This window comes from Orcinus orca, chromosome 3 (assembly GCF_937001465.1).
Source record: "Orcinus orca chromosome 3, mOrcOrc1.1, whole genome shotgun sequence".
Classification (NCBI taxonomy): Eukaryota; Metazoa; Chordata; class Mammalia; order Artiodactyla; family Delphinidae; genus Orcinus; species Orcinus orca.
The window spans coordinates 2410688-2436422 of record NC_064561.1 but is presented as its reverse complement, the minus strand read 5'-3'; the positions used below and the strand labels follow the sequence as shown (position 1 = coordinate 2436422).

The following is a 25735-nucleotide window of genomic DNA, read 5'->3' as shown; positions in this document are numbered from 1 at the left end:
GGCTTATTTCCTTTTACTGACTGGGGGCGGGGAGCAGCAGAGGGGCCCTGAGGTCCCCGGGGTGTCACCTGACTCCTGTGTGGCCTGCGGGGCCCTGGCACCTTCAGGATGGGGTCTGAGGTCACGGGAGCCGCAGCTCGGCCGCCCGGGGTGTACCTCCTTCCCTGAGCTGGGACTGCGGCCCCAGGGCCCCTGACTTCAGGTCAATGTGCTGTGCTGTGGGCTGGAGCATCCTGCAAGAGGAACTCCTCCTCGTGGGGGGCAGGGGACAGAGATGGGGCCTGGGTTCTGGGCCCAACTGGCCACTCACTGTCGCGGATCCTCTTGGGAAGACGGGCCCCTCCCCCGGCCCCATTTCTTTCTGCAAATCAAGATGTTGGACCAGTGATCTCCCTGCCATCTCTCAGTCTTTTTTTAATTAAAAAAAAATATTTTTTACATTGTGGTAAATACACATACAACTTACCAGCTTCACCATTTTTAAATATACAGTTCGGTGACATTAGTTTCATTTGCAATGTTGTGCAACCGTCAGCAGTAATTGTCTCCAAAACATTTTCATCACCTCAAACAGAAACTCCGTACCCATTAATCAATAACTCCCCACCCCCTCCCCCAGCCCCTGGCCCCCACCATCCTATTTTCTATGGATTTCACTGCTCCAGGGACTCCATGTGAGTGGAATCACACAGTATTTGTCCTTCTGTGTCTGGCTTCTCACTGAGCATCATGTCCTTCAGGTACATCCATGGTGTAGCAGGTGTCAGGATCTCTTTCCTTTTTAAGGCTGAATCATTTCACTGCGTGGATGGACCACCTTTGTTTATCCATCCGTTGATGGTCACTTGGGTTGTTTCCCCCTTTTCACTGTCGTGAATCACGATGCTGTGAACACAGGTGTGCAAGTATCTCTTTGAGACTCTGCTTTCCATTCTACTGGCTATAAACCCAGAAGTGGAATTGCTGGGTCAAATGGCGATTCCACGTTTAACCGTTTGAGGAACCGCCAGGCTGTTTCCACGGCGGCTGCCCCATTTCTCCTTCCCACCAGCTGTACGCCAGGGTCGCATTTCTCCATATCCCCCTCCAGTTCTATTTACTCACTCATCAGTGGGATGGAAATGCCCTGAAGGCCCCGTGTGTGCCAGGCACTGTCCTAGGCACTGCATATACAGGGAGACAGCACTTATCACCATGACTCAATCTATGAATAAAAGCAGCAGGGAAGAGTCATTGGCAGCGATAGTGGCCATTTCAGGCAGGCTGTTCAGGAAAGCCCTTTCGGAGAAGGTGGCGTATGAATAGGATGCTGGAAGACGTGAAGAGAAGGGGCCATGCTGTGGTCTGAGGGAGGGGATTGCCAGGCGGAGGGCAGAGCACGTGCAAAGGCCCTGGGGCAGGACCAGCCCTGGTTCATTGGAGGAACAGCAAGGAGGCCCGTGTGTCTGGAGCAGAGTGAGTGAGGCAGAGAGAGGGAGGAGGGGAGGGCAGGGAGGGGACAGGGCAGGTCGTGCAGAGCCTTGTGGGCCGCGGGGCGGACTTGGGCTTTTACCCTCGGGAAGGTGGGACCCTGGAGGACTGTGGGCAGGGGCGGGACAGGGCCTGACTCAGTGCTCATAGGCGCCCTCTGGTGGCCGCTGCCGGGAGGACAGACTGTGGGGCTGAGGGCGGAATCAGGGACCCGGATGGAGGGGACTCAGCTGGACCAGATGGGAGATGATGGAGTGGTCCCAGGTGGGAGATGATGGAGTGGTCCCAGGTGGAGGCGGAGGAGGGAGTGGGATTCGGGAGGTGGGTGCAGGGAGGGAGCCCGCGGATGCTGCCGGCGCGCCTGGCCGTCATGTCCCCCGCGGCCGGCAGGTGCTGCTCGCCTGCTTTCCGCGCCCGTCCGCGCGAACGCGCATCCGCTCCGGAGGTCCTCTCCGCATCCCGGTTCCAACAGGGAAACCGAGGCACAGAGCGGCCGGGCCCTTGCCCTGACGGTAGGCGGCGCCCCCGAGCCTGGGCACCAGCCGCGACCCGGTGCAAAGTGAAAACGCAGGGCCCTTGTTACAAAACCAGGAGGCTTTCAAGACAGAAAACCTTCCGAGCCCGAGTCCCCCGCCCACCAAGCCGGCCCAGGTGGCCGGCGAGGGGATCCTGGGTGTTTCCTCCTTTTGGCTGCGGTGAATCATGCTTTTGTGAACTTGGATGGGAAAGACCCTCTGGAGACCCTGCTTTCGGTATGGATATACTCGCAGAAGTGGAATCAAATCCGTGATTCATCAGTTAATAAAGGGAGGGGATGGACATTTGTACCCCAGCCTTGGGCCAGCCCTGGTGGGGGCGGGGGCATGACCTTGGGTATGGCCAAGGTCAGTGTCCAGGGAATGACCCAGCTGTGGCCTCCCATCAGCTGAGGACTGTGAGGTACTGTAAAACCATGTAGACATCCTATTCCTCATTAAACAGAAAGGGCATTTCTCATACCAAAGGAACAGCAAGGAGATCGTCGTTTCTGAATAAAGGAGAGACTTGCGGATGGGATAAATTTAGGTCCATAAAAAACTCACCAGAGAGAATTCCCTGGTGGTCCAGTGGTTAAGAATCCGGGCTTCCACTGCAGGGGGCACGGGTTCGATCCCTGATCGGGGAGCGAAGATTCTGCAAGCCCGGTGGCACGGGCAAAAATTTAAAAAACAAACAAAAAAAACTTACCAGAGCTACTGGGGTTGTAAATTGGTACACGCACTTTGGCAAAAGAGAGTTAATATCTGGGAAATACCTTGTAACCCAGCAATTCCACAGTTGGGTTTTTTTTTTTTAAATAAATTTATTTATTTTTGGCTGCATTGGGTCTTCGTTGCTGCATGCGGGCTTTCTCTAGTTGTGGCGAGCCGGGGCTACTCTTGGATGCGGTGCGCGGGCTTCTCATTGCGATGGCTTCTCTTGTTGTGGAGCATGGGCTCTACATGCACAGGCTTCAGTAGTTGTGGCACGCGGGTTCAGTAGTTGTGGCTCACGGGCTCTAGAGCGCAGGCTCAGTAGTTGTGGCTCACGGGCTCTAGAGCGCAGGCTCAGTAGTTGTGGCGCACAGGCTTAGTTGCTCTGCAACACGTGGGATCTTCCAGGACCAGGGCTCGAACCCTTGTCCCCTGCATTGGCAGGCAGATTCTTAACCAGTGCGCCACCAGGGAAGCCCCCCTCAGGCATTTCTGATGGGCGTGCAAAATGGGAAAGCCACACCAGAAAAGCATTCAGCCGTTTCTTACAAAGTTATACGTACAATTACCTTATGACCCAACCATCCCGCTTCTAGAAATATCCTAGAGAAATGAGCACTGATGATGATTATAGTGCATGTTTACAGCAGCACTATCCGTTATCACCCCCAAACTGGGAAGCAACCCAAATGGCCTTCTACGGGTGAACAGATAAAGGGTGATGAACCCACACAACAGAAAACCACCCAAGAGTCCAAAGGAGAGGGCTCCTGACATGCCCCACTGCATAGGCAGATCTCAGATGCTAAGTAAAAGAAGCCAGTCTCAAAAATTACACAGTGTGTGATTCCATGTATGTGACAGTCTCAAAAAGATTCAAAAACCATAGCAACAAAGACCAGATCGGGCTCCCCCGGTGGCGCAGTGGCTGGGAGTCCGCCTGCCGACGCAGGGGGCGCGGGTTCGTGCCCCGGTCCGGGAGGATCCCGCATGCCGCGGAGCGGCTGGGCCCGTGAGCCAGGGCCGCTGAGCCTGCGCGTCCGCAGCCTGTGCTCCGCAGCGGGAGGGGCCGCCACAGGGAGAGGCCCGCGTACCGCAAAAAAAAAAAAAAAAGCAGATCGATGGTTTCCAGGGGTGAGGGCTCAGGTGAGGGTCTGGCTATAAAGAGGTACCTGGAGGGGGTTCTTCAGGTGACAGACCATATTCTGTCAACTGTTTTAGCCATAACTTACATGACTGTGTACATTTGTTAAAACACAAAACCGTACACCAAAGGAAGCACCTACCAAGCCACGTAAATTGAAAAACCAAAAAGCAAAATAAATCTTGTTACCAAAAATACCCCCCAAACGCAGAAATACCATAGAAGTTGGTGCAGTACTGACTGCCCAGCAGGAGGAAGGGGGTCTTGTTGGAACGGGTATCTGGGAACCCTCTTGGGGCTGACGATACCCTGAATCTTGGCCTAGGTGGGGATCACGTGGGTATTAGTTTCACAGGAAATTATTAGGTTATATGTGTTTGTTTTAATTTTTAGTTCCCTGACCAGGGATGGAACCCATGCCCTCTGCAGTGGAAGGGCGGAGTCTTAACCACTGGACTGCAAGAGAAGTCTGTGTGTGTACTTTTTTCTAATATATGTTTTAAAAATTTACTTATTTATTTATTTGGCTGCGCCGGCTCTTAGTTGCGGCATGCAGGATCTAGTTCCCCAGTCACAGATGGAACCTGGGCCCCCTGCATGGGGAGCGTGGAGTCTTACCCACTGCACCATCAGGGAGGTCTGTGTGTGTGTATTTTTTAAACACACACACAGCTCACCCTGTTATTCCCGAATGAACTAATAGGTGACAGGTGTCCCGCCAGGATGGTACCTCATCTGGAGAGGAAGCAGCTCCTCGCCTGTTTGGGGAAGTGGGAAGATTTGTTGCGAGGCTGGAGAAATTCACAGAGTATGGGCCCCGGAGGAGGGGGAATCAAGGCACCTGTTTTTATTTCTCTGAAGTCAGCGGGATGCCGCCCTGGCCCTGTGTGATGGGTTAGGGGCCTGGTGTCCTTTGGGAAACAGCGGGGTGGCCCCAGGTGCTCCTGGCCTTGCCCCGCCATCCACCCTCCAGTCTGTGACTCAGCCTGGCCTCTGGGTTTTGCCAAGCTGGTTACCTCCGTTCTGCTTCTGTGTGGCCCAGATTATTATTTCTGCTTTTCTTCACCTTCCCCGGTAGTGGGAAGTCACCCAGGCCTCAGGCCCCGGGGAGCACCCCCTCCTCACGGCCATCCGGTCGGGGGTGGGAACGGGGTTGAGCAGGGCAGTGCCTGCCAGGACCCAGTGACCCAACGGGGCCCCTATCGAACTTCCCATCTGCTGGTCGTTATGAATCAACAGCGAAGAAAACCGCATTGGTGCCGGCTGGGGCGTGGCACAGGCAGACAGTTGCGGCTGTGTGACCTCAGGCACAGCACACACCCTCTCTGAGCCTCACCAGTGCCTGTGGGAGGGGCCCGGGGTCTCCCGGATTCTGTGTATCTCTGGGGGGGAGGGGTGTTTGGGAACTTTCTAGAGCTTTCTAGAACCTCTCAAAGAGCATTCTATCCCCGAACACAGCAAAGAGCTGCTGGATTGGAGACATTCTGTGGGGACGCAGCTACACAGCCACCCCTGTGTCCCCTCCTGCTTCTAAGGTCCTGAGGGCTGAGTCGTCAGGGAACGGGGGCCTCATGGCCTCGCTGGGATGCGGGCTTGACTCCCAAGGTCCCCCTATGTCCAGGCTGCCTGTCCAACTTCTCCTCCCAAATGCCTGTCTTCTCAGAGTGACCTTCCTTGACCCCCTGTTTCACGCCACACGTGAGCCCCCCCCAATCTCCCATCCCCCTTCCCAGCTTTATTTTCCTCTCACAATTTATGGCCATCTGATAGGCTTAGATATACATATATTTAAGGTATTTCTTTATCTGTCTGTCTAGAGCATAAGGCAGGGAGATCGGGTTTTTTGTCATTTGGGTCCCTGCTGTGCGTAGAATGCCTGGCACACAGTAGGCGCCGCATAAATGTTTGCAAGAAGAATGAATGGCCCGGTTCCAAAGTCCCAAAGCTGCCAGCTCTGCAGTTGAGACTGAGGCCCCACGGGTGGGAGAGGCTCCCCGGGGGTTGTCACTGCCTGGCTGTGCCTCTATGTCCCCATCTGTGCAGTGGGAATGGCAAGGAACTTGGGGTGCTGTCCGCATGACCAACCCCCACCCCGCCAAACACAAAAGCACTTAAAACAGTAAGTGACGCCGGGCCCTGGCTGTGCTTTTAAAAAAGACCTTGTGGGGTATTCTGATGACTGCTTCTAATTGGCCCAGAGGAGGGGGAGAGGTGGGTGGGCCGGGGCCGGGCGTCAGAGGCCCAGGAGGACAGGGTCCACCCCTTCTCCAGAATGAGGAAGGAGGCTCAGCGCAGACCCAGACTGCAGACGCCGGGCCTTTCCTCCCCGCCCCGCCCTCCCCTGGGGCGCCCACCTCACCTCTCGCTCTACTGCCGTCAACCTGTCGGGCCGGGCCGGGCAGGTCTGGGGGTGGGCGGGGAGCCCTAAGCCGGCATCTCTCCTTCTCCACCCCCGACCCGCCGCGCAGGCCTCGCCGAGCTGGGCCGCCGGGTGCCCAAGGCCGGGAAGCCGGGGGTCCCGGGGGGGCGACCCCCACGACGAGGGAGACTTGCCGCCGGCTGTCAGAAGCCCACCCCGGAGCGGCCGGCCGGGGTGCCTCCCGGGGGAGGAGGAGGGGGCGGGGGCGATGCCGCCTGGTGCCCGCTGAGGCCCCACCATGGCCCGCTCTCTGACCTGGCGCTGCTGCGCCTGGTGCCTGACCGAGGACGAGAAGTCGGCGGCCCGGATCGACCAGGAAATCAACAAGATCCTCCTGGAGCAGAAGAAGCGGGACCGAGGGGAGCTGAAGCTGCTGCTGTTGGGTGAGTCCGCGGCCGCCCCGGGCGGGACAGCCTGGGAGCCCACTTTCAGGATGAGTCGACTGAGGCCCGGTTCCTAGTCCCAAGGGGTGAGCTGTGGGCCCGTCCCGCGGTCCGGCCATCTCCTGGGCATCTGCAGGAGCAGAGGCGGTTTGGGCCGGCGGCCTGGCTTCTGTCGGGCAGGCCCGGCCCGCCCCACCGGTTCCGCGTCGCAGGAAGGGAATGAGCCGCACAGCCCGGGGAGCTCCAGCCTCGCCCTCCGAGCCCCTCCCGTCCCTCTGGAGAGCTGGGTCTGTTCTGGTGGTTCATCAGCACGAGTCGCGTGGGCAGCGAGAGCGTTGCCACGTGCCTCTGATTGATTGATTAGTCGGTTCATTCACTCAAGACGTACTGAGTAATTCGTGGGGGCACAGCGGCAAAGGAGATGGAGCGTGTCCCTGCCTCTGGGGACCTCAGCTTCCGGTGGGGGAGACAGATGTTAAGCCCTCAAACTAATAAGCAGGTAAAATAATTTCCGGCAGCACGAAGAACAGGAGGAAAATAGAACAGGGTGAGGGAGTGGGGGTGACTTGGGTGTGGTGGATTGGAAGCCTCTGAGACCTCATGTCTTCTTGTCCACGTGTGTCCACTCCCCCAGCCACCTTGCCCTGTGTATGACCCTGCTGGCCTAAGCCCAGGGACGCCAGCCTTGGAGGGTCTCCTGGGACTGCCTGAGCCCTGAGCGAGGGCCGGGGAAGTGTTCCAAAGTCCCATCTGCCTGTCCTGGGGCAAAGAGCCTGGTCATCTGGGTGGCCGTCCTCTCTCTTCTCTTGCTCAGTGGCAAGGGGCAGCCCTGAGGGGTGGAGAGAGAGGAGAGGGTGGGGGCATGGGACCCCAGTGAAGCTGTCTGAGCCTGGAAGGTTTTAATTAAGAATTTAATTTCATAGCTATCTCTATTCACTTTCTGTAATAGCTAGGCTAGTATATATATGTTATTTACTATCTTTTAATAAATAGGGCTATTCCTTCTCGAGTGAGCTTTGGTTATTGGTATCTTCCAAAGAGTTTGTCCATTTCTTCAAAGTTGTCAAATGTATAGGCATAAGGTTGTTTATAACATTCCCTTGTCATCCTTTCATGTCTGTGGGATTTGTAGTGATGTCTCCTTTTTCATTCTTTGTCTTTGCTCCATTTTTCTTGACCTGTTGGGCTAGGGGTTTGGCAGTGTTAGTGATACTTCCTTGCACATCTCAGGTTTTCTTTAACCACACCTCAGGACCTTTGCACTTGCCATTCTCCCTGCCAAGGGCTCTCAGCATCCCCCAAGCCTTTGCATGGCTGGTGCTCTCACTCCTTTCACTCAAGGCAGGTCTCAGCTCAAGTGTCACTTCCTCAGAGAAGTCTTCCCTGATTTCCCGGGCTTCAAAGTCAGCCCCATCTTTCTTTCTCGCCTGATTTTTCTTCATACCACTCACTCGCTGACGCTCTCTCAGGTGTTTTCTTGTTTCCTTGTTTATTGTCTGTCTCTCCAGTTACACAGCAAGCAACACAGAGGTGAGGACCATGTCCATCTTATTCACTCCTGTGTCCCCAGCATCTATTTCAGGAGTACGGTGACCTGACGTAGAGCAGATACCCGATGCATGATTTATAAATGAGTGAATGAATGAATGAATGAATCCTGTTTCAGGGATGGTTTTCCCCAGAGCTGTACCATATCTTCCTGGAGCTTGGAAAGTCCCTTGCCCCACTGATCACTGCACAGCCAGTCCCAAATCAGGAAGCCACTTCTGCTGGTAGGGGTGGGAGAGGGGAGAGGGGAGGTTGTCCACATGCCCAAGCACAGATGGTGGCCCTATGGACAGCCCGCTGGACTGTGGTTTCAACACCCCTATCCAAGCCCTGAGGGCTGCTTCCACACCTGCCCTCTTTAAAAACAGGAATTGAATCCAAAAGTTATTATTTTTTTTTTTTTCTGGGAGGTGGCTGACCCTTTGGAGGAAGAAGGCCAAGGGGCTGGGGGTCTGTCCCTGACAGGAAGTGGTCACCACGTTGAGGAGGGGGAAGACTCAGAATAAGGCAATTAAAGGAGCCAGCTCTGTCCATACTATGTGAGGTAGGAACCACTCCAGACGGGGAAACCGAGGCCCAGAGAGGTGAAGCGACCTGCCCAAGGTCACACAACCAGGATCGGAACCTAGAATTCTGGTTCCACAGTCCACACGCTTGACTGCCCTGTGAACGTGCCTCTACAGAAGCCCAATGACAGATGGGGAAACTGAGGCCCAGGGCGGCGGCAGGATGGGTCTGGGGTCTGCAGCCAGTTTTGAGGCAGAGCTGGGCAAAGAAGATGAGCTGTCTGCTCTCAGGCAGCTCCCTGTGTCCCAGTGGCCCAGTTTCCTGGGGGAGGATGGCGGGCCTGGGACTGCCATCAACCATGGAAGGAGCTGCACAGCGTCTCGCGATGCCTGGGGCTTGGCACGGCTCCTGGCCTCCGCGAGTTTCTACTTCCTCACCCATTCCCAGAAGGAAGCAATCACTTCCCGTCTGGCTGCGAGGACGTGCCAGGTGGCAACAGCTCTCCCTGCAGCTCCCAGTCCCATTTGGGGGGCTTGCTGAACCACATCAGGAGAGGGAGCAGAGAGACTCCTGATTCCTCAGTGGCTCCAGGACAGTCACAGCTGCAAAGGTGGAGTTTTTCAGACTTCAGGTTGTGAGCCACTTGTGAGTCACAAAACCCAAGCTGTGGGTGGCAACCAGGATATTTTTTTTTCTTTAATGAAACAGAAGAGGGAAAAAAAAAAGAGAAATCGGTGCATCTCAACAAAATTAACTGTTGCGGACTTCCCTGGTGGTGCAGTGGTTAAGTATCCTCCTGCCAATGCAGGGGACACAGGTTTGAGCCCTGGTCCAGGAAGATCCCACATGCTGTGGAGCAACTAAGCCCGTGCACCACAACTACTGAGCCTGCGCTCTAGAGCCTGCGAGCCACAACTCCTGAGCTCATGTGCCACAACTACTGAAGCCAGTGTGCCCAGAGCCTATGCTCTGCAACAAGAGAAGCCACCGCAATGAGAAGCCCGCGCACCGCAATGAAGAGTAGCCCCCGCTCGCTGCAACTAGAGAAAGCCTGCACGCAGGAACGAAGACCCAACGCACCCAAAAATAAATAAATAAATAAAAATTAACTGTTTCTTGGTGAGATCTTTCTTTGTTCTCCACACTTTTGGGGGCAACCCAGAGGAAGGTCAAAGGGTGCAGCCCCCTGCCGTAGGTCTCACCGCCGTCTTGGCAGCACCCAGAGGAGCCGACGAGCTTCCGAGCGTCCGTAGAATTATCACATGAACTGATACTTTGATGAAGGTGAAGTATCCACAAGGGCTTGTGTTTACTCCTCTGCTTTTCCAGTAGCTGTGTGACCCTGGGAAAGTCACTTCACCTCTCTGAGCCCCCACGTCTCCACTGCGAATGGGAAAACAGTGGGAATCTTAGTGACGATAATTCAGGCAGTGCCTGGGGAACTTCCCGGAATGATTATTAAAAAGCCCGTGAGCTCTGGACTCAGAACCGGGTTTGAGTCCCAGTTTGGCCACCCGCCAGCTGCATGACCCAACCGATCTGGGACTCAGTTGCCCCACGTGAAATATGGAGCCAAGAGCCATTCCTCTTGTGGGCTCGGGCAAGCTGGTGCATGTGGACCCCCCGGCACCCTAGGAGGACAGGGGGGCTTACGGTACCTCTTCCACCTCCAAATAGCAGAAGCTCCGGACACCAGCCCGTCTCCCAGGTTTCCCAGTGGGAGGCGAGGCTGTGGGTTTATCTCACTGACTGTGGTAGTTAGAGGTTCTACTGCAGGAATATTTATTGAGTTTGATGTATCCCCGTCCTGAAATCCAAGGAATCTGAGACACATGTGGCTCCTTACTGAAGCATTTCAGATTGTGGAACTGTGGGGCGTTTTTTGTTTGTTGTTGGTTTGTTTGCAGGAAACTTTTTATTTTGGAATCATTTTTGAAGGACAGAAATGTGGCAAAGATAGTCCGGAGAGTTCCCGTCTCCTCCTAACACAGCTTCCTCTCGTGGTGACATCTTACATAAGTGCCGTGTGCTCATCACAGCTGAGATATTAATGTGGGAACCGTACCATTACATTTCTGTTAACTAAACTCCAGATTTAGATTTCACTGGTTTTTCCACCACGGCCCCTTTTCTGTTCCAGCCTCCAATGCAGCATCTCACATGACATTTGAGGGTTTTTTTTATTTTAATAAGTTTATTTATTTTATTTTTGGCTGCGTTGGGTCTTCGTTGCTGCATGCAGGCTTTCTCTAGTTGTGGCAAGCGGGGGCTACTCTTCATTGAGGTGCACGGGCTTCTCACTACGGTGGCTTCTCTTGTTGCAGAGCACGGGCTCTAGGCGCATGGGCTTCAGTAGTTGTGGCACGCAGGCTCAGTAGTTGTGGCGCACGGGCTTAGTTGCTCCACGGCATGTAGGATCTTTCCAGACCCGGGCTCGAACCCATGTCCCATACATTGGCAGGTGGATTCTTAACCACTGCACCACCAGGGAAGCCCTTGAGGGTTTTTTTTTTCCACTTTCTTAACTTTTCATTTTAAAATACTTTCAGAATTATAAAAAAGTTGCACCGGATTCTTCTGCAAATGTTAACATTTTATCACATGCCCTTTATCCCATCCCACCCTGCTTGCTCTTTCTCTCTCTCTCTCTCTCTATATATATATGTATACACACACATTATATATAAGTATATGTGTATATACTTATAATTTACATAATGCATAGCTATAGTTTATTTGTTATACATTTATATATTATATTTAATACGTACGTATTCATTTTTATCGGAACCGTTTGTGAGTAAAGTTGCAGCCCTGACACCTTTTCCCCCCCAGATACTTCAGTGGGTTTACGTCCCACTAAAAAGCAAAGACCCCCCCAGGGCAATGGTGTGCAGGCGATGAGCGTGATGCAATCCCGTCACCATCACGTCCCGAATCCCGTCACCATCACGTCCCGCTGGCATTCCCAGTTTCCCCATGAATGTCCTTTAGGGCCATAGAAAATTGACTTTTTTCCTTGGGTCTCGAGTGCAGCGGTGTCGCTGGGTCCTGCCCTCACTGCCTTCAGAGTTGCTGGGAGTGGGAGGGGACGAGAGCCCCCCAGGGGCGGTACAACAGAGTTCCACCCCGTCCTCTGCTGCTTCTTACACTCCCCGCCTCCTCCCTGCTGTGTTTCCTCTGCTCCTCGTTCCTCTTTCTGGCTCCAGCCAGGGCACCCCTTCCCTTTTTGCTGCTGGTCCCAGTTCCTCCTGCACGAATCTGCTTCCCCACCCCTGGAGGGACCCCACACCAGTGTCCCCCAGGAGCCGGCAGGGTGACAAGGTGTTGGAGGTGGTTCCCGGCCCCACACCTCCCGCCTGGCTATCATGCCCATTTCACAGACGAGAAAACAGGGGCTCAGACAGGGAGATATCAGGGCTCAGACAGCAGGGAGCCAGGCCTTGCTCTTTGAGCTTCCAAAGGTTCTAGTGTTACTATCCCAGACCCATGACCGGCTTTTTGACGTGCGACCCTGCACTCAGAAGGGCCCTGTGGTTTCATCCAGCGCTTGGCCCTGGAGATTCTGTAGGTGAGCCTGCAAGGACCCCTCTCCCCACTCTGGTCCACCAGCAAGGTCGTGTGTATTCTGTCTCCCAAATATCTTGGGCATATGTCCTCTTCTCTCTAGCTCCACGCGGCCACCTGGGTCCAGCCTGGACCAGAACAGTCCCATTTGGCTGGGTTCACCCCTCCCCAACCTGCCCTCCCCTCAGTAGTCAGGGGCCACCTGTGAGCCCCTGGGTCAGGCCCCACCCCTCCTCTACCCACAGCCCACAAGGCCCTGCATGACCTGCCCTGTCCTCTCCCTGCCCTCCCCCTCCCTCTCTCCCCCTTGATCACTCTGCCCCAGACACACAGGCCTCCTGGCTGTTCCTCCAACATGCCAGGCATGGTCCTGCCCCTGGACCTTTGCATGTGCTGTGCCTGCTGTTGGGAATGCTATTCCCCCTTCTCTTCTAATGAATTCTGTCATCTGCCAGGTCTCAGATGAGATGTCACCTCCTCAGTGAAGCCCTCCTAGATTACCCAGCCTAACTCAAAGCCCCCTTCTCCTTAGAACCCCTTCCACAATCATAATTTCACCTCCTCCCTCTCTCCCCCTCGCTCACTCACCTCCAAGCACACAGGCCTCCTCGCTATTCCTCCAACACACCAGGCCTGGTCCTGCCCCAGGGCCTTTGCACGTGCTGTGTCCACTGCCTGGTGCTCCCTCCTCCAGATCTTGGCACGAGAGCAACCTTCCCAGCCTTCAGATCTCAACGCCAATGTCACCTCCACTGAGAAGCCTTCTGTGACACTTAGCTGTAGTAGTCACTTAATCATTCTTTATCTATTTATCTTATTGTATTTCCTTCACAAAACTTTCTCTTCCTGAAATTATTATAGCGAATAATAATAATAGTAATTATAATCATGGTAAAGACTACTATTGCTAATAATAGTGGACAGGAATGTAGCTCTTACTATGTCAAAGCACACTCTAGGCCAGGGGTCCACAGATTTTTCTGTAAAGGGCCAGATGGTAAATCTTTTCAGCTTTGCAAGCCAGAGGATCTCTGACTACTCAACACTGCAGCTGTCCCGAGAAACCAACCCTAGATAATTTGTATACAACAGGGCACGGCCATGTGCCAATAAAACTTTATTGACCAACCCTGAAACCTGAATTTCATGTCATTTTCAGGTGTCACCAAAAAGGAATCTTTGGATTCCTTTCAGCCATTAAAAAATGCAAAAACTGTAACCATTACAAAAATGTAAAAACTGTAAGGGTGAAAAGAATTAGAAATATAAAAACCATGCAAACTGTAAAAATTTGCTGGCCATGAAAAAACAGGCAGCTGTCAGGAATTCCTTGGTGGTCCAGTGGTAGGACTCAGCGCTTTCACTGCAGGGGACCCCAGTTCCATCCCGGGTCGGGGAACTTAGATCCCACAAGCCGCGTGGTGTGGCAAAAAAACAAAAACACAAAACAAAACAAAATCCCCAAATTAAAAATAAAAACAGCGGCCGGCAGGCCGTGGTGTGCTGCCCCTCCTGGGACAAACTTTTAATGAACTAGTTTACCCCTCACGTCCACCCAGCAAACCATGTTTCACAGGTGGGGAAACCGAGACATAGAGCCATGAAGCGGCTCGCCCGGGATCACAGAGCGGGGATTTGAACCCTAGTGGCGGGAGGTGGCGGGTGGTGGGAGCCCCGGAGGGCTGAGCTGACCGCAGAGTCCTCTCCCCAGGCCCTGGCGAGAGCGGGAAGAGCACGTTCATCAAGCAGATGCGCATTATCCACGGGGCGGGCTACTCGGAGGAGGAGCGCAAGAGCTTCCGGAGCCTGGTCTACCAGAACATCTTCGTGTCCATGCAGAGCATGATTGAGGCTATGGAACGGCTGCAGATCCCCTTCAGCTGGCCCGAGAGCAAGGTGAGCATCCCGGCTCTCACCGCATGGGCGCCACACTGGGAGGGGTTTCCTTAGGACTTCAGGGTGGGACTGTGTCCCTTCAGATCCCCTAAGTCCTTGTGAAGAACCACCTCCTCCAAGGTTTCCTGGGATCCTGTTCCGCATTCCAGGCAGCTCAGCACCAGCAGGTCCCCCCACCAACTTCGCGGGTTCCCTGTGGACCCCCAGGGCTCAGCCATCTCTCCCTTGGACCCCATGATGCCTGGTAGGAGTCCTGAGTCAGCAGGCATTTTGTTCTAGAAATATTAGTACGGTGGACTGGTTCCTGAGCCCTGCCCTACCCTGCTGGGGGGAGGGGTGCTATGCAGACTGTGCGTCACATGACCCTTCTCTTTAAAATTTTTATTTTATTGTGTGAAGAACACTCAACATGAAATCTATTCTCTTAGCAAATTTTAAGCGCGCGATGCAGTATCAGTAACTGCAGACACAATGTCATCAGGGAGAGCTCTAGGATGTATTCCGCTTGCCTAAGGGAAACTTTATTCATAGCAACCCCAATTCCCTTCCCCTAGCCCATTCTACTCTGTGTCCATGAACTTGCCTCTTCCAGATGCCTCATGTAAGCGGGATCGTGCAGGATCTGTCCTTCTGTGACTGTGTTATTTCACTTAATATCGTGTCTTCAAGGTTCATCCACATTGTCCCCTGTTGCAGAATTTCCTTCTTTTTAAAGGCTGAATAGTATTCGAGATATATCTATCTTTATCCATTCAACCATCGATGGACATTTAGGTTCTTTCCACATCTTGGCTGCTGTAAATAACACTGCAGTGAACCTGGGTGTACAGATATCTTTTCAAGATCCCAGTTTCATTTCTTTTGGATAAATACCCAGGAGTGGAATTGCTGTATCATAGAGTAGCTCTATTTTTAAAAATTATTTATTTATTTGCCATGTCACATGGCTTGTGAGATCTTAGTTCCCCGACCAGAGATGGAACCCAGACCCTCAGCAGTGAAAGCGTGGAGTCCTAACCACTGGACCGCCAGGGAATTCCCAGTGGCTCTATTTTTAATTTTGGTGGCAACCTCCATACTGTTTTCCACAATGGCTGTACCAGATTGCATCGCCCCAGCAGTGCATGAGGGTTCCGACCCACAAGACCTCAGGACTGGTTCTTTCTGAGGCCTCTCTCCTTGGCTCGTAGATGGCTGTCTTCTCCCTGTGTCCTCACGTGGTCATCGTTCTGTGTGTGTCTGTGTCCCAATCTCCTCTTCTTACAAGGACGCCAGTCACATTGGATTAGCGCCACCCTCATGACCTCATTGTGACTTCATTACCTCTGTAAAGACCCTATCTTCAGACATGAACAACAGGAGTGCCTGCTTCCGGTGCAAAGAAAGGAGGACAGATAGAGAAGAGGTTACTGCCCCAGGCAGGGTCCCCCAGAACTGACGCTCCCCGCACGCAAACAAGCCCCTGCTGGCTTCTCGCGCCGCTGTGCGCTCTACCTGTGCCCACCCTTGGTGGACGGACGCCGGCACGAAAGGGGGTGGAGACGTCAGGAGGGCAACCCGCCCCGCCCGGCTGCTCTGACCCGCCCCTGTCCGTCTGTCCCTCCCCAGCACCGGGCCAACCTGATCATGAGCCAGGACCCCTACAGGGTGACCACCTTCGAGAAGCACTACGCCGTGGCCATGCAGTGGCTGTGGAGGGACTCCGGCATCCGCGCCTGCTACGAGCGCCGGCGCGATTTCCACCTGCTCGACTCGGCAGTGTAGTGAGTCTGGGGTCCGCGGAGACGGGCGCGGGGTCGGGGTGCCGAGCGCGAGGCGGTGCCAAGGCGGAGCCAGAGGAGACCCAGTCCCAGGGATCGGAGCCGGCAGAGGGGCCTCAGGCTGGCCAGCTCCCACTGCTGGGAATGCTGTGGGTGGTCTTGCCCCGGGGTGAGGCCGTCCCCGGGGAGCCGCTGCTCCCCAGGTGACACAGCTCCTGGGGTGCACTGTTCATGGGGTGACATCATTCCTGGGGTGACACTATTTCTGGGGTGATGGTGCCTCTGGGGTGACTGTTCTAGGATGACGCTGTCCTGGGGTGACACCATTTCTGGGGTGACGCTGTTCATCATCATGCAGTGAAGCTGTCCTGGGTACAACGCTGGGTGTCTAGTGCTCCCAGCTATCACTGTTCTTGGGGCAGTGACACACCTGGGGTGACAGTTTTCCCAGGGTGACGCCCGCGCCAGGGAGACAGTCCTTGGGGTCACGCTGCTGAGGGTGAAGCTGCTTCTCCCGATGCTCCCATGGCCTTGGGCTGTGCTCCTGAGCCACCTGGGACCCCAGAGATCCTGGCCCTGCCCTGGGGGCTCTCTTTCCCCCAGCAAGGTCCTCACCAGGCCCTGGGTGGTGGGCCTGAGAAGCAAAGGGAGGTTTCAAGGCCAAGACTCAGGGCTTCTGGCTCTACAGCTACCTGTCAAATCTGGACCGCATCATGGAGGAGGGCTACATCCCTACCTCGCAGGACGTGCTCCGCAGCCGCATGCCCACCACCGGCATCAACGAGTACTGCTTCTCCGTGCAGAAAACCAACCTGCGGTGAGCGCATAGCCTGGTGGGTGGAGAAGGCTCCTGTTGGAGGGGCAAAGGAACTGGGGCACTGAGGGATGAGTAGGAGTTGCCTAGTCCCAGCCCCCAAAGGGGCTGCCAGGCTGAAGGAGGCAAGGCTGGACACAGACACCTCCAGCCCCTCCATGGAATCAGGACTGGGACCTGGGGGAGCCAAAACTGAGCCCCCAGAGCTCTGGGAGGGTACGTCTTCCTGGAGGAGGGGACATTGTTATTAGGGCATTGAAGAATGAATAGGAGTTCACTGGAGCTAGGAGGTGATGGGAAGGAAGAGACAGAGACTGTGCAGTCAGGGCTAGACCAGAGGGATTGATTTGGAGCTGGGGAAGCTCACCCTTTGAGCTTACCCAGCCCCAAATGAGGGGTGAAGCTGGAGGTCAGGAGACCCAGGAGAAGGCAGGAGCCATGGTTCAGGCAGAAAGGGTTGGGAAGTGCCCGGGAAGTGGCCTTGGGGATGGAAATGAGGGGACAGTGCGAGAATGCTTTCTGATGTAGAATGGGCAGGACTAGATGAGCATGGGATGTAGGGCAGAGAGTCAAAAGTGACTCCCTATGGGTTTCCCATCAAGGTGACAGAGTAGATGGTGGAGCCACAGTGGTGGTGGCGGGATAGGAGGTATTACAATAGATGATGAACTCATTTGGGGCAGGTTGGTTCTGAGGGGTCTGGGGCATCTGGGAGGTGGCTGGGCGCACACAGGCCTGAGCTGGAAGCCAGAGGTGTGGGTGGCCAGTGCAGCAAAGGATGGTCCATGCAGAGTCATGGTCAGTGTCAAAGGCCAAGGAGAGATCAGGAAGAATACAGTGAGAGAAGCGACTTCTGGGAGTGGCCTTTAGAGAATCCTCAGTGACCTTAGTGGCCTTTAGAGAATCTTCAGTGACCTTAGGCAGGGACCTGTGGAGGGTGCAGGGGGATGCTTGAGGCCCTTCAGTGTCCAACCCACCCATGTTGATCCCTTGTTTCCCTGAACACCCCCTCCCCCGGCCCCATGTTGTTCTGGCCTCTGCAATAGTCCTTAGCAGGAAGGTTCATAATTTATCTGTTTGCATTGGGTCTCCTCCACTAGACGGAGAGACCCTCAACGTTAGGGGCTGAGTTTGCTTCACTGGTGTTGATCAGCTGAAGGTCAGAGTGGAAGTTTGGAAATGTGAGTGGATGGTTGGAAAGATGGGTGGATGGATGGGTGGGTGGATGCATGGATGGACGCGTGGATGGGTAAGTGGGTGGATAGATGGATCAATGGATGGGTATATGGGTGGGTGGGTGTACGTATGTATGAATGGATAAATGGATAGATGGACAGATGGATGGATTGATGGGTGGGTAGGTGGACGTATGGACAAATGGGTGGGTGGGTGATGGGTTGGATGGATGAATGGATGGATGAGTTGGTAAACGTTTAGGAGTAAAAGTAGTGGTTGGGGAAGTTCAGAAGTAAGGCTGGGCTGAGGAGGGAATTATCAGATGGGGAAACTTGAGTCCGTTCTTAGGCCAAAGGTGAGGGCTCAGAGGAAACTGAGACTCCGAGCTGGGAGGCTGGCAAGCAGCATACCCCACACCTATCTCAGCCATCGGAGCCCCAGTCTCAACCGCTGCATCACACGCCCCGCTCTGGATACGGGGTTTGAGGGACTCTGAGGATCATGAGAGAGGCTGGTTTCAGGAATCAGGAGCCGCAGGCATCAGCCTGGATTTCCCTCCGGTACAGCAGGGCAAGTCCCTTCTTGCTCTGAGGCTTCTGGCATTTCCTTCCAGCTGCCTGAGTAATGGTCCCATCCCTGGGGAAATGACACAGGGCTTGTTGTCAGTAACCCACGTTTCTTAGAAGAGAGAACAGAAAGGCAGGAGGGCCCAGGCTTTTGCTGTGGTGTGTGTGGGGGTGGAGGCAAACCCTTTCCCTGGGCCACACACAGAGGGGACGGCGTTTGCCCGTCTGTGTGGCCACTGGACACTCCCACGGTCAACTAGAACACAGCTGATGGGAAACTGAGTTCTGGAGACGATCCGCAATTTCCCTCTTGTCACCCAGCCAGAACCAGGGCAGAGTGAGGGCAACCAGCTGTCTTCTACCATGGGGTAGAAATCAGGCAGCCCAGTGTAGTAGAAGCTCTAGAAAGTGCCCTCTCTCCCTATGCCTCAGTTTCCTCATCCATAAAATGGGCATAATAGCGATACTTGCTCCATGGGGTGAAACGCTGTAACACACAAGGTGGTTGGCATCTATTCTTGTTGCTATTAATATTGCTCATGGCATGTCCCAGCCATGACTGGGGTCTGGGACGCCTCGTCACGGGGGTCCCGATTAGGCCTGAACTCTGAAAGGGAGTTGTTCCCGGTAAGGATCGTGGACGTCGGGGGCCAAAAGTCAGAACGCAAGAAGTGGATCCACTGCTTCGAGAATGTGATCGCCCTCATCTACCTGGCCTCGCTGAGCGAATACGACCAGTGTCTGGAGGAAAACAACCAAGAGGTGAGGGGCCACGATCGATGCAGGGGCACCATTTCCCCTGCTTTTCTTACCCCCATCTTGGCCCGGGGACCCACAGCTGAGCAGGCACTCTTGAGTGGGGCTTTGTGTGTCTGGCGTGGCTTTGAGCTTCACCGTCCACTCTTTTGTGGTCAGACCATTGAACCCCAACACACAGATCTACAAGCATTTGTGAGGCCAGGACCCTGACACACACACACACACACACACACACACACAGAGTCGGACACTCAAGCCTCAAGACACACACCCACCCCCGCACCCCACTGAAGCACAATGTAAGCTGTCCTGGGAATGTGGGTCATGGGGACAATGTCCTGCTTTTACTCAGAATTCTTCTCCTTTGCGTGAACTCTTCTCCTAATTAACTCCCGGTGTGAAGGTCAGGCACGTTATCATCTCTGACATGTGCACTTTTCAGGGTTAAACTTTCCCATAGACAGTTTCGGGATCCAAGGTTATAATTTCGACTTTCAAACTGAATCAGATAGAATCAATTTGAGGTCATTCTGACACAGATCTTGCTCCAGTCCAGCCACACGAGATGGCCTAGTTTGCTAGGGCTGCTGTGATGAAGTACCACAAACTGGGAGGTGGTGGGCATGGGGGTGGGGGAGAGCTGAAACAACAGAAGTGTATCGTCTCATAGTCTTGGAGGCCAGAAATCTGTGGTCAGGGTGTCAGTGGGGCTGGTTCCCTGTGAAGGAGAATCTGTTCCAGGCTCTCCCAGCTTCTGGTGGCCACTGGCAATCTTTGGCGTCCCTTGGCTTATAGAAACATCACCCCATTTTACCTCCATCTTCACGTGGCCATCTCCTTGTGTCCTAATTCTCCTTTTTATAAGGATACCAGACATTGGACTTAGGGCCCATCCTACTCCAGTGTGACTGATTCTTAACTAATTACGTCTTCAAAGACCCTATTTCCAAATAAGGTCTCATTCTGAAGTTCCAGGTGGACATGAATTTTGGTGTGGGGGGGACACTACCCAAACCAGTACAGGCACAAAACCATCTCGGGCATACATAGGCAGCTGGCCACACCACCCTCAGACCCAGCTGGGTGGGAATTGGGGAGCCTCAAGCTGCTGGATGGGGGGCCGACAGCCTCATCTCTACGTGGGGAGAGGGCTCCCGTTTGGGCCAAGCTGGCCGTCTAGATCCATGACCTGCTTGTGCCCCCCAACCCAGAACCGAATGAAGGAGAGCCTGGCCCTGTTTGGCACCATCCTGGAACTGCCCTGGTTCAAAAGCACTTCCGTCATCCTCTTCCTCAACAAAACTGACATCCTGGAGGAGAAGATCCCCACCTCCCACCTGGCTACCTACTTCCCCAGTTTCCAGGGTGAGTGGTTCTAGAACTTTCTATCCCTTCACTTCCCAAAAGCAGCTCCCAAGAGAGATGCTGGTCCAGGTCCTACCCCAGCCTAGAGCCAGTGGGGTTTCAAATGCAATGGGACAGGCCTGAGTTCCAGACCCATCTCTGTCCTCTGCCCAAGATCTCTGAGTCTCAGCTTCCCCCTCTGTAGAATGGGGATAAACTAACACAAGCCTTCATACTGGATGCTGAAAACAGCAGAAATTTTTCCCCTCACAGTTCAGTAGGCCAGAAGTCTGAAATCAAGGTGTCAGCAGGGTTGGTTCCTTCTGGAGGCTCCAGGGGAGAATCTGTTCCAGGCCTCTCTCCTAGCTTCTGGTGGTCCCCTGCAATCCTTGCCATTCCTTGACTTGTAGATGCATGTCTCTAATCTCTGCCTCTGTCACCACATGACTTTGTCTCTGGTTGTCTCTTGTCTTCTTATAAGGACACCAGTCATTCATTCATATCTATATATGAATATATATATTAATATTCATATATATATATATGAATGTGAGATGGTGGTGGGGGGAATCGCATGTGTGCCTCACCAGGATGGCCATCCTTCCCCCCCTCTCTCTCGGCCTCAGTTTCCCCATTTGCACCTCCGCAGGATGTCTTTCTCTGCAGTTCCAGGCTCCCATCCCCCCAGCTCCATGCCCAGCCAAGAGAGAGGGTCTCTTTTTAAACACAGTTCAGCCCAGAGTCCCAGAGACCAGTGTCATTGGTCCATTCCAGATCATGTGACCTGCATGAACACATACCTGATGCTCTTATTGGCTTGGCCTGAGTCAAGTGACCAGCTAGAAAGGCAAAAGATGGCAGTGGCAGGCAGGCACTTTGGTGGGTGGTCCCTGCAGCCCTGTTGCTGCCCGTATCGGGGACAGGGTCTCCAGAGCCCACCTTGGCCCCAGGAGGGAGAGGCTCCCACCTGCCCCATGAGCCGTGTGCCCTGACTGCCCACCCCTGTCCCCAGGCCCGAAGCAGGACACGGAGGCAGCCAAGAAATTCATCCTGGACATGTACACCGGCATGTACACCAGCTGTGTGGACGGCGCAGACGGGAGCAGGAAGGGCTCTCGCTCCCGCCGCCTCTTCAGCCACTACACGTGCGCTACGGACACACAGAACATCCGCAAGGTCTTCAAGGACGTGCGGGACTCAGTCCTGGCCCGCTACCTGGACGACATCAACCTGCTGTGACCTAGGCCCAACGCTCCGGACTCAGACCCGCGCGTGGCAGGCGGGACCTGCGGGCGGTGGGGGCGGGGTGGGCCAGCGCTCAGCGAACCCAGGTGCCCCTTGCTGCTCCAGCCCCAGGCCCAGGTGGCAGAAGGGCCACGAGTGAGCCGGGGTGGAAGGCCGATCGGCGCCTCCTCCTTTCTCCGTCCCTCAGCGGGACAGCCTCTGTGTCTTCCTTTCCTCTACTCACTGTATCTCCTTGGAGAGGGAGCACAATGGCCTTTTAGGAGGCCGGGGTGCAGGAAAAGGTGAAGAGAGCAGGGGATCCAGGACTTGGGTGGATGGGGTTCTCTCAGGACCCTCACCTCCAGGTATGTCCCCCCTTGGGCAGGGGTCTGGGACCCTTTTGGGGGTGATGCACCAGCCCCGGGACAGGGAAGTGGTCCTTCATGCCGAGGGACGCGGACTCTGGCGCCCCCTAGCGGAAAGGAGCCGCATCCTAGCCTGAGGTCTGCGTAGCTCAGGGACTTGCGTTTTCCTACGAGAAAGACGCCCAGAAAACGCTGCCGTATCAGAGCCTCGTGGTTCGAAGTGTGTCCTGCCCCAGTTTTCAGATGAAGGAAACCGAGATCTACAGGCATCCCCCGCCCCCCTTCCTTACCAGGCTGGGGGCCGGGCGTGCTGCATCTTACAACCTTCTGTATTTATTACCTCACCTTCTGCGGGGCCCCTTGAAGGGTGGACATTAAAGAAATGACATTCTGGAGACCTTTGATTTCTTAGGGGCGTCCTGGTTAACAACCAACCCCCTGCCCCGCGCGGTCCCATCTCAGGTCGTCTGTCCCGGGCAGGGTAGCAAGGAAGGAAAAAGGGAAAAAAAACTTGTGCAGCCACTTGTGTAGGGCATGGTACACAGAGCTGTGTGGGACTGTGTGCACTTTGAGCCAGGAAGTGGAGTTCAGCCTCTCTCCCTGGCCCCGGGGACATTTGAGCTGACCTTCTGTTGCTACTCACCCAAAATTCCAGCAGCAGCCACCGCCTATCCCTGACGGAGATGATGATGATTCCACTTACTCCAGATCCTGGTCTCCCACCATCCTCAGGGCAGGCCCATGAAGCACCAACCCCATCACCCCCATTTTACAGATGGGGAAACCGAGGCACAGAGAAACTGAATAATTTGACTAAGGCTAAACACCTGGGTGGTGGCCAAGCCAAGATTCTAGTATTCATTCAAGAGGTTTTTTGTTTTGTTTTACTTTTTAAAAAATCAACTTTAATTTTTAGAATAGTCTTAGGTTTATAGAAAAATTGCGAATACAGAGGGTTGCCTTATGAAACCATGATTTCCTGTATTATTAATATATTAATATGGTACTTTTTTTTTTCCATTAATGAACCAATATTGACCCATTATTAACTGAAGTCCAAAAACTTTCCTTTTTTCCCCTAATGTCCTTTTTCTGTCCTGGGACCCCACCCAGGTTCCCACACGACATTTCATCATCACGTCTCCTTAGGCTCTTCTGAGCTGTGATGGTTTCTCAGACTTTCTTCGTTTTTGATGACCTTAACAGTTTTGAGGAGTGCTGGCCAGCTTTTACTTTCCCAGGGCTGCTGTAACGAAGTACCACAGACAGAGGGGCTTAAAACCACGCAAATGTATTCTCTCACAGTTCTGGAGGCAAAGTCTGAGACTAAAGTGTCAGCAGGGCTGTGCTCCCTCCAGAGGCTCTAGGGGAAAGTCCTTCCTGCCTTTTCTAGCTTCTGGTGGCTCTGTGTATCCCTGGCTTGTGGCTGCGTCCCTCCCGTCTCTGCTTGTGTCTTCACGTGGCCATCTCCTCTTGTGCGTGCCTGCGTCCAAATTTTCTTTTTACAGAGACACCAGTTACGCTGAATTAGGCCCGCCCAAACGACCTCATCCTAACTTGATTCTATCTGCAGTGATCCTATTTCCAAAGAAGGTCACGTTCCCAGATACCTCTCATAAAACGTATTTTGTCAAACGTCCTTCGGTTGAGTTTCGTTTGATGTTTTTCTCATGATTAGACTGAGGTTTAGATTTTAGGTCAGAGGAGCACAGAAGTGAAGAAGGTTTTGTCCCATTATATCAAGAGTACATGCCGTCAGCATGACCTTGGTCCCCTGAGTTAGGCACCCAATTCTTATTTATTTATTTGTTTATTTATTTATTTATTTACGGCTGCATTGGTTCTTCGTTGCTGCACGTGGGCTTTCTCTAGTTGCGGCACATGGGCTTCTTATCGCGGTGGCTTCTCTTGTTGTGGAGCACGAGCTCTAGGCGCGCGGGCTCAGTAGTTGTGGCACGTGGGCTCAGTAGTTGTGGTTCGTGGGCTCTAGGGCACAGGCTCAGTAGCTGTGGCACACGGGCTTACTTGCTCCGCGGCACGCGGGATCTTCCCGGACCAGGGCTCAAACCCATGCTCCCTGCATTGGCAGGTGGATTCGTAACACTGTGCAACCAGGGAAGTCCCTGGTTACTTTCATTATCCCTGATATCATACCATTTCATCCACATCCTTGTAATATACAAAGACTCCCTTCTAAAAAGGATAAACATAATGCAACATTATCACATCTAAAAAAGTTAGCAATGACCCTTGGGTATTTAATATCCAGTCAGTATCCAGATTTCCCCATGTGTCTTGTAAATGTCTTTTCTAAAACTCCCCGCCGCCACCCTGCTGCGCTGCACGGCTTGCAGATTTTGGGATCTTAGTTCCTCCACCAGAGGTTGAACCCGGACCCTCGGCAGTGAGAGAGTGGAGTCCTAACCGCTGGACCGCCAGGGAATTCCCTAAAGCTTTTCATTTCATAATAATATTAGGTTTACAGAAAAGTTGCAGCAATAGTGCAGAGTTCCTGAACATCGTCCGCCCACTTTCCTCTGACGTGAACCTCTTAGATAACCATGCTACAAGCCAGGTTATCAAAGCCGGGGAATTAACATCAACCATCATCCTATTACCTAACCTCTAGACTTGTTAGAATTTGACCAGTTTTCCCTCTCCTGCCATTTTTCTGGGCCAGGATTCCTCATTGCACCTCCTGTCTTTGTCTCCTTGGTGACGGCTCCTCAGCCTTTGTCTGTCATGACCTGTTTAAGGAGTTCTGCCCAGGGGACTTCCCTGGTGGCACAGTGGTTAAGAATCCGCCTGCCAATGCAGGGGACACAGGTTCGAGCCCTGGTCCGGGAAGATCCCCATGCTGCGGAGCAACTAAGCCCGTGCACCACAACTACTGAGCCTGCGCTCTAGAGCCCGCGAGCCACAACTACTGAGCCCACGAGCCACAACTACTGAAGCCCGTGAGCCACAACTACTGAGCCCACATGCCACAACTACTGAAGCCTGTGCGTCTAGAGCCTGTGCTCCGCAACAAGAGAAGCCACCGCAATGAGAAGCCCGCGCACCGCAACGAGGAGTAGCCCCTGCTTGCCACAACTAGAGAAAGCCTGCACTCAGCAACAAAGACCCAACGCAGCAAGAAAGAAAGAAAGAAAGAAAGAAAGGGAAAGAAAGAAAGAAAGAAAGACAAAAGAAAGAAAGAAAAGAAAGAAATTTATAAAATTTAAAAAAAAAAGAGTTCTGGCCGGTTATTTTATAGAACGTCCCGCAATTTGGGCTTGTCTGATGTTTGCTCATGATGTAATTAACAGCATGCATTTTGGGCGAGAATGCCGCAGGGTCCCTCTTAGTACATCCCCCTGGTGGGCCCATGATGGCAAAATGTATCATTGCTGATGATGAACCGTCATACGTGTTTTTTCCGCAGGTAGTTCCTTTGAGTCAGGACCCAAACAAAGCCCACACGTGGCATTTGGTTGCTGTATCTCTTAGTGTCTTTTCACCTATAACCATCACCCAACCTTTTTTCTTTGCCATTTATTTGTTGAAGAAACCAGGTCGTTT

General features: G+C 53.7%; 1 protein-coding gene and 1 long non-coding RNA gene across 4 annotated transcripts; one reads left to right on the top strand and one right to left on the bottom strand.

The window, feature by feature from the left end:
- Positions 1–53: 53 nt before the first annotated feature.
- On the bottom strand, positions 54–6299 carry LOC117199089 (uncharacterized). The gene is made up of 3 exons (XR_007476139.1): positions 6206–6299; positions 2553–2643; positions 54–885 (listed from the first exon to the last, which is right to left on the bottom strand). It is a non-coding gene; the product is annotated as an uncharacterized LOC117199089 (long non-coding RNA).
- Positions 5737–23813, top strand: GNA15 (G protein subunit alpha 15). 3 transcript variants are annotated; one of them, XM_033417514.2, is made up of 7 exons: positions 5737–6648; positions 13982–14166; positions 15775–15929; positions 16615–16743; positions 19115–19244; positions 20453–20606; positions 23683–23813. In XM_033417514.2, the coding sequence occupies exons 1-7, from the start codon at positions 6504–6506 to the stop codon at positions 23703–23705; spliced, it is 921 nt and encodes a 306-aa protein (XP_033273405.1). In that variant the 5' UTR covers positions 5737–6503; the 3' UTR covers positions 23706–23813. The 3 variants fall into 3 exon arrangements, with proteins under 3 accessions (XP_033273405.1, XP_004286354.1, XP_033273404.1); XM_004286306.4 differs by having other exon boundaries at positions 5740–6648; positions 21598–23813; XM_033417513.2 differs by lacking the exon at positions 5737–6648 and adding an exon at positions 7034–7147 and having other exon boundaries at positions 21598–23813.
- The last annotated feature ends 1922 nt before the right edge of the window (positions 23814–25735 follow it).

Excerpts from the sequence above, each read along its gene's own strand:
- GNA15 (XM_004286306.4), top strand. The coding sequence starts at position 6,504 with ATGGCCCGCTCTCTGACCTGGCGCTGCTGCGCCTGGTGCCTGACCGAG. Across the intron at positions 6,649-13,981 it reads GCTGAAGCTGCTGCTGTTGG|GCCCTGGCGAGAGCGGGAAG; the intron begins GTGAGTCCGCGG and ends TCCTCTCCCCAG. Across the intron at positions 19,245-20,452 it reads TGGAGGAAAACAACCAAGAG|AACCGAATGAAGGAGAGCCT; the intron begins GTGAGGGGCCAC and ends CCCCCAACCCAG.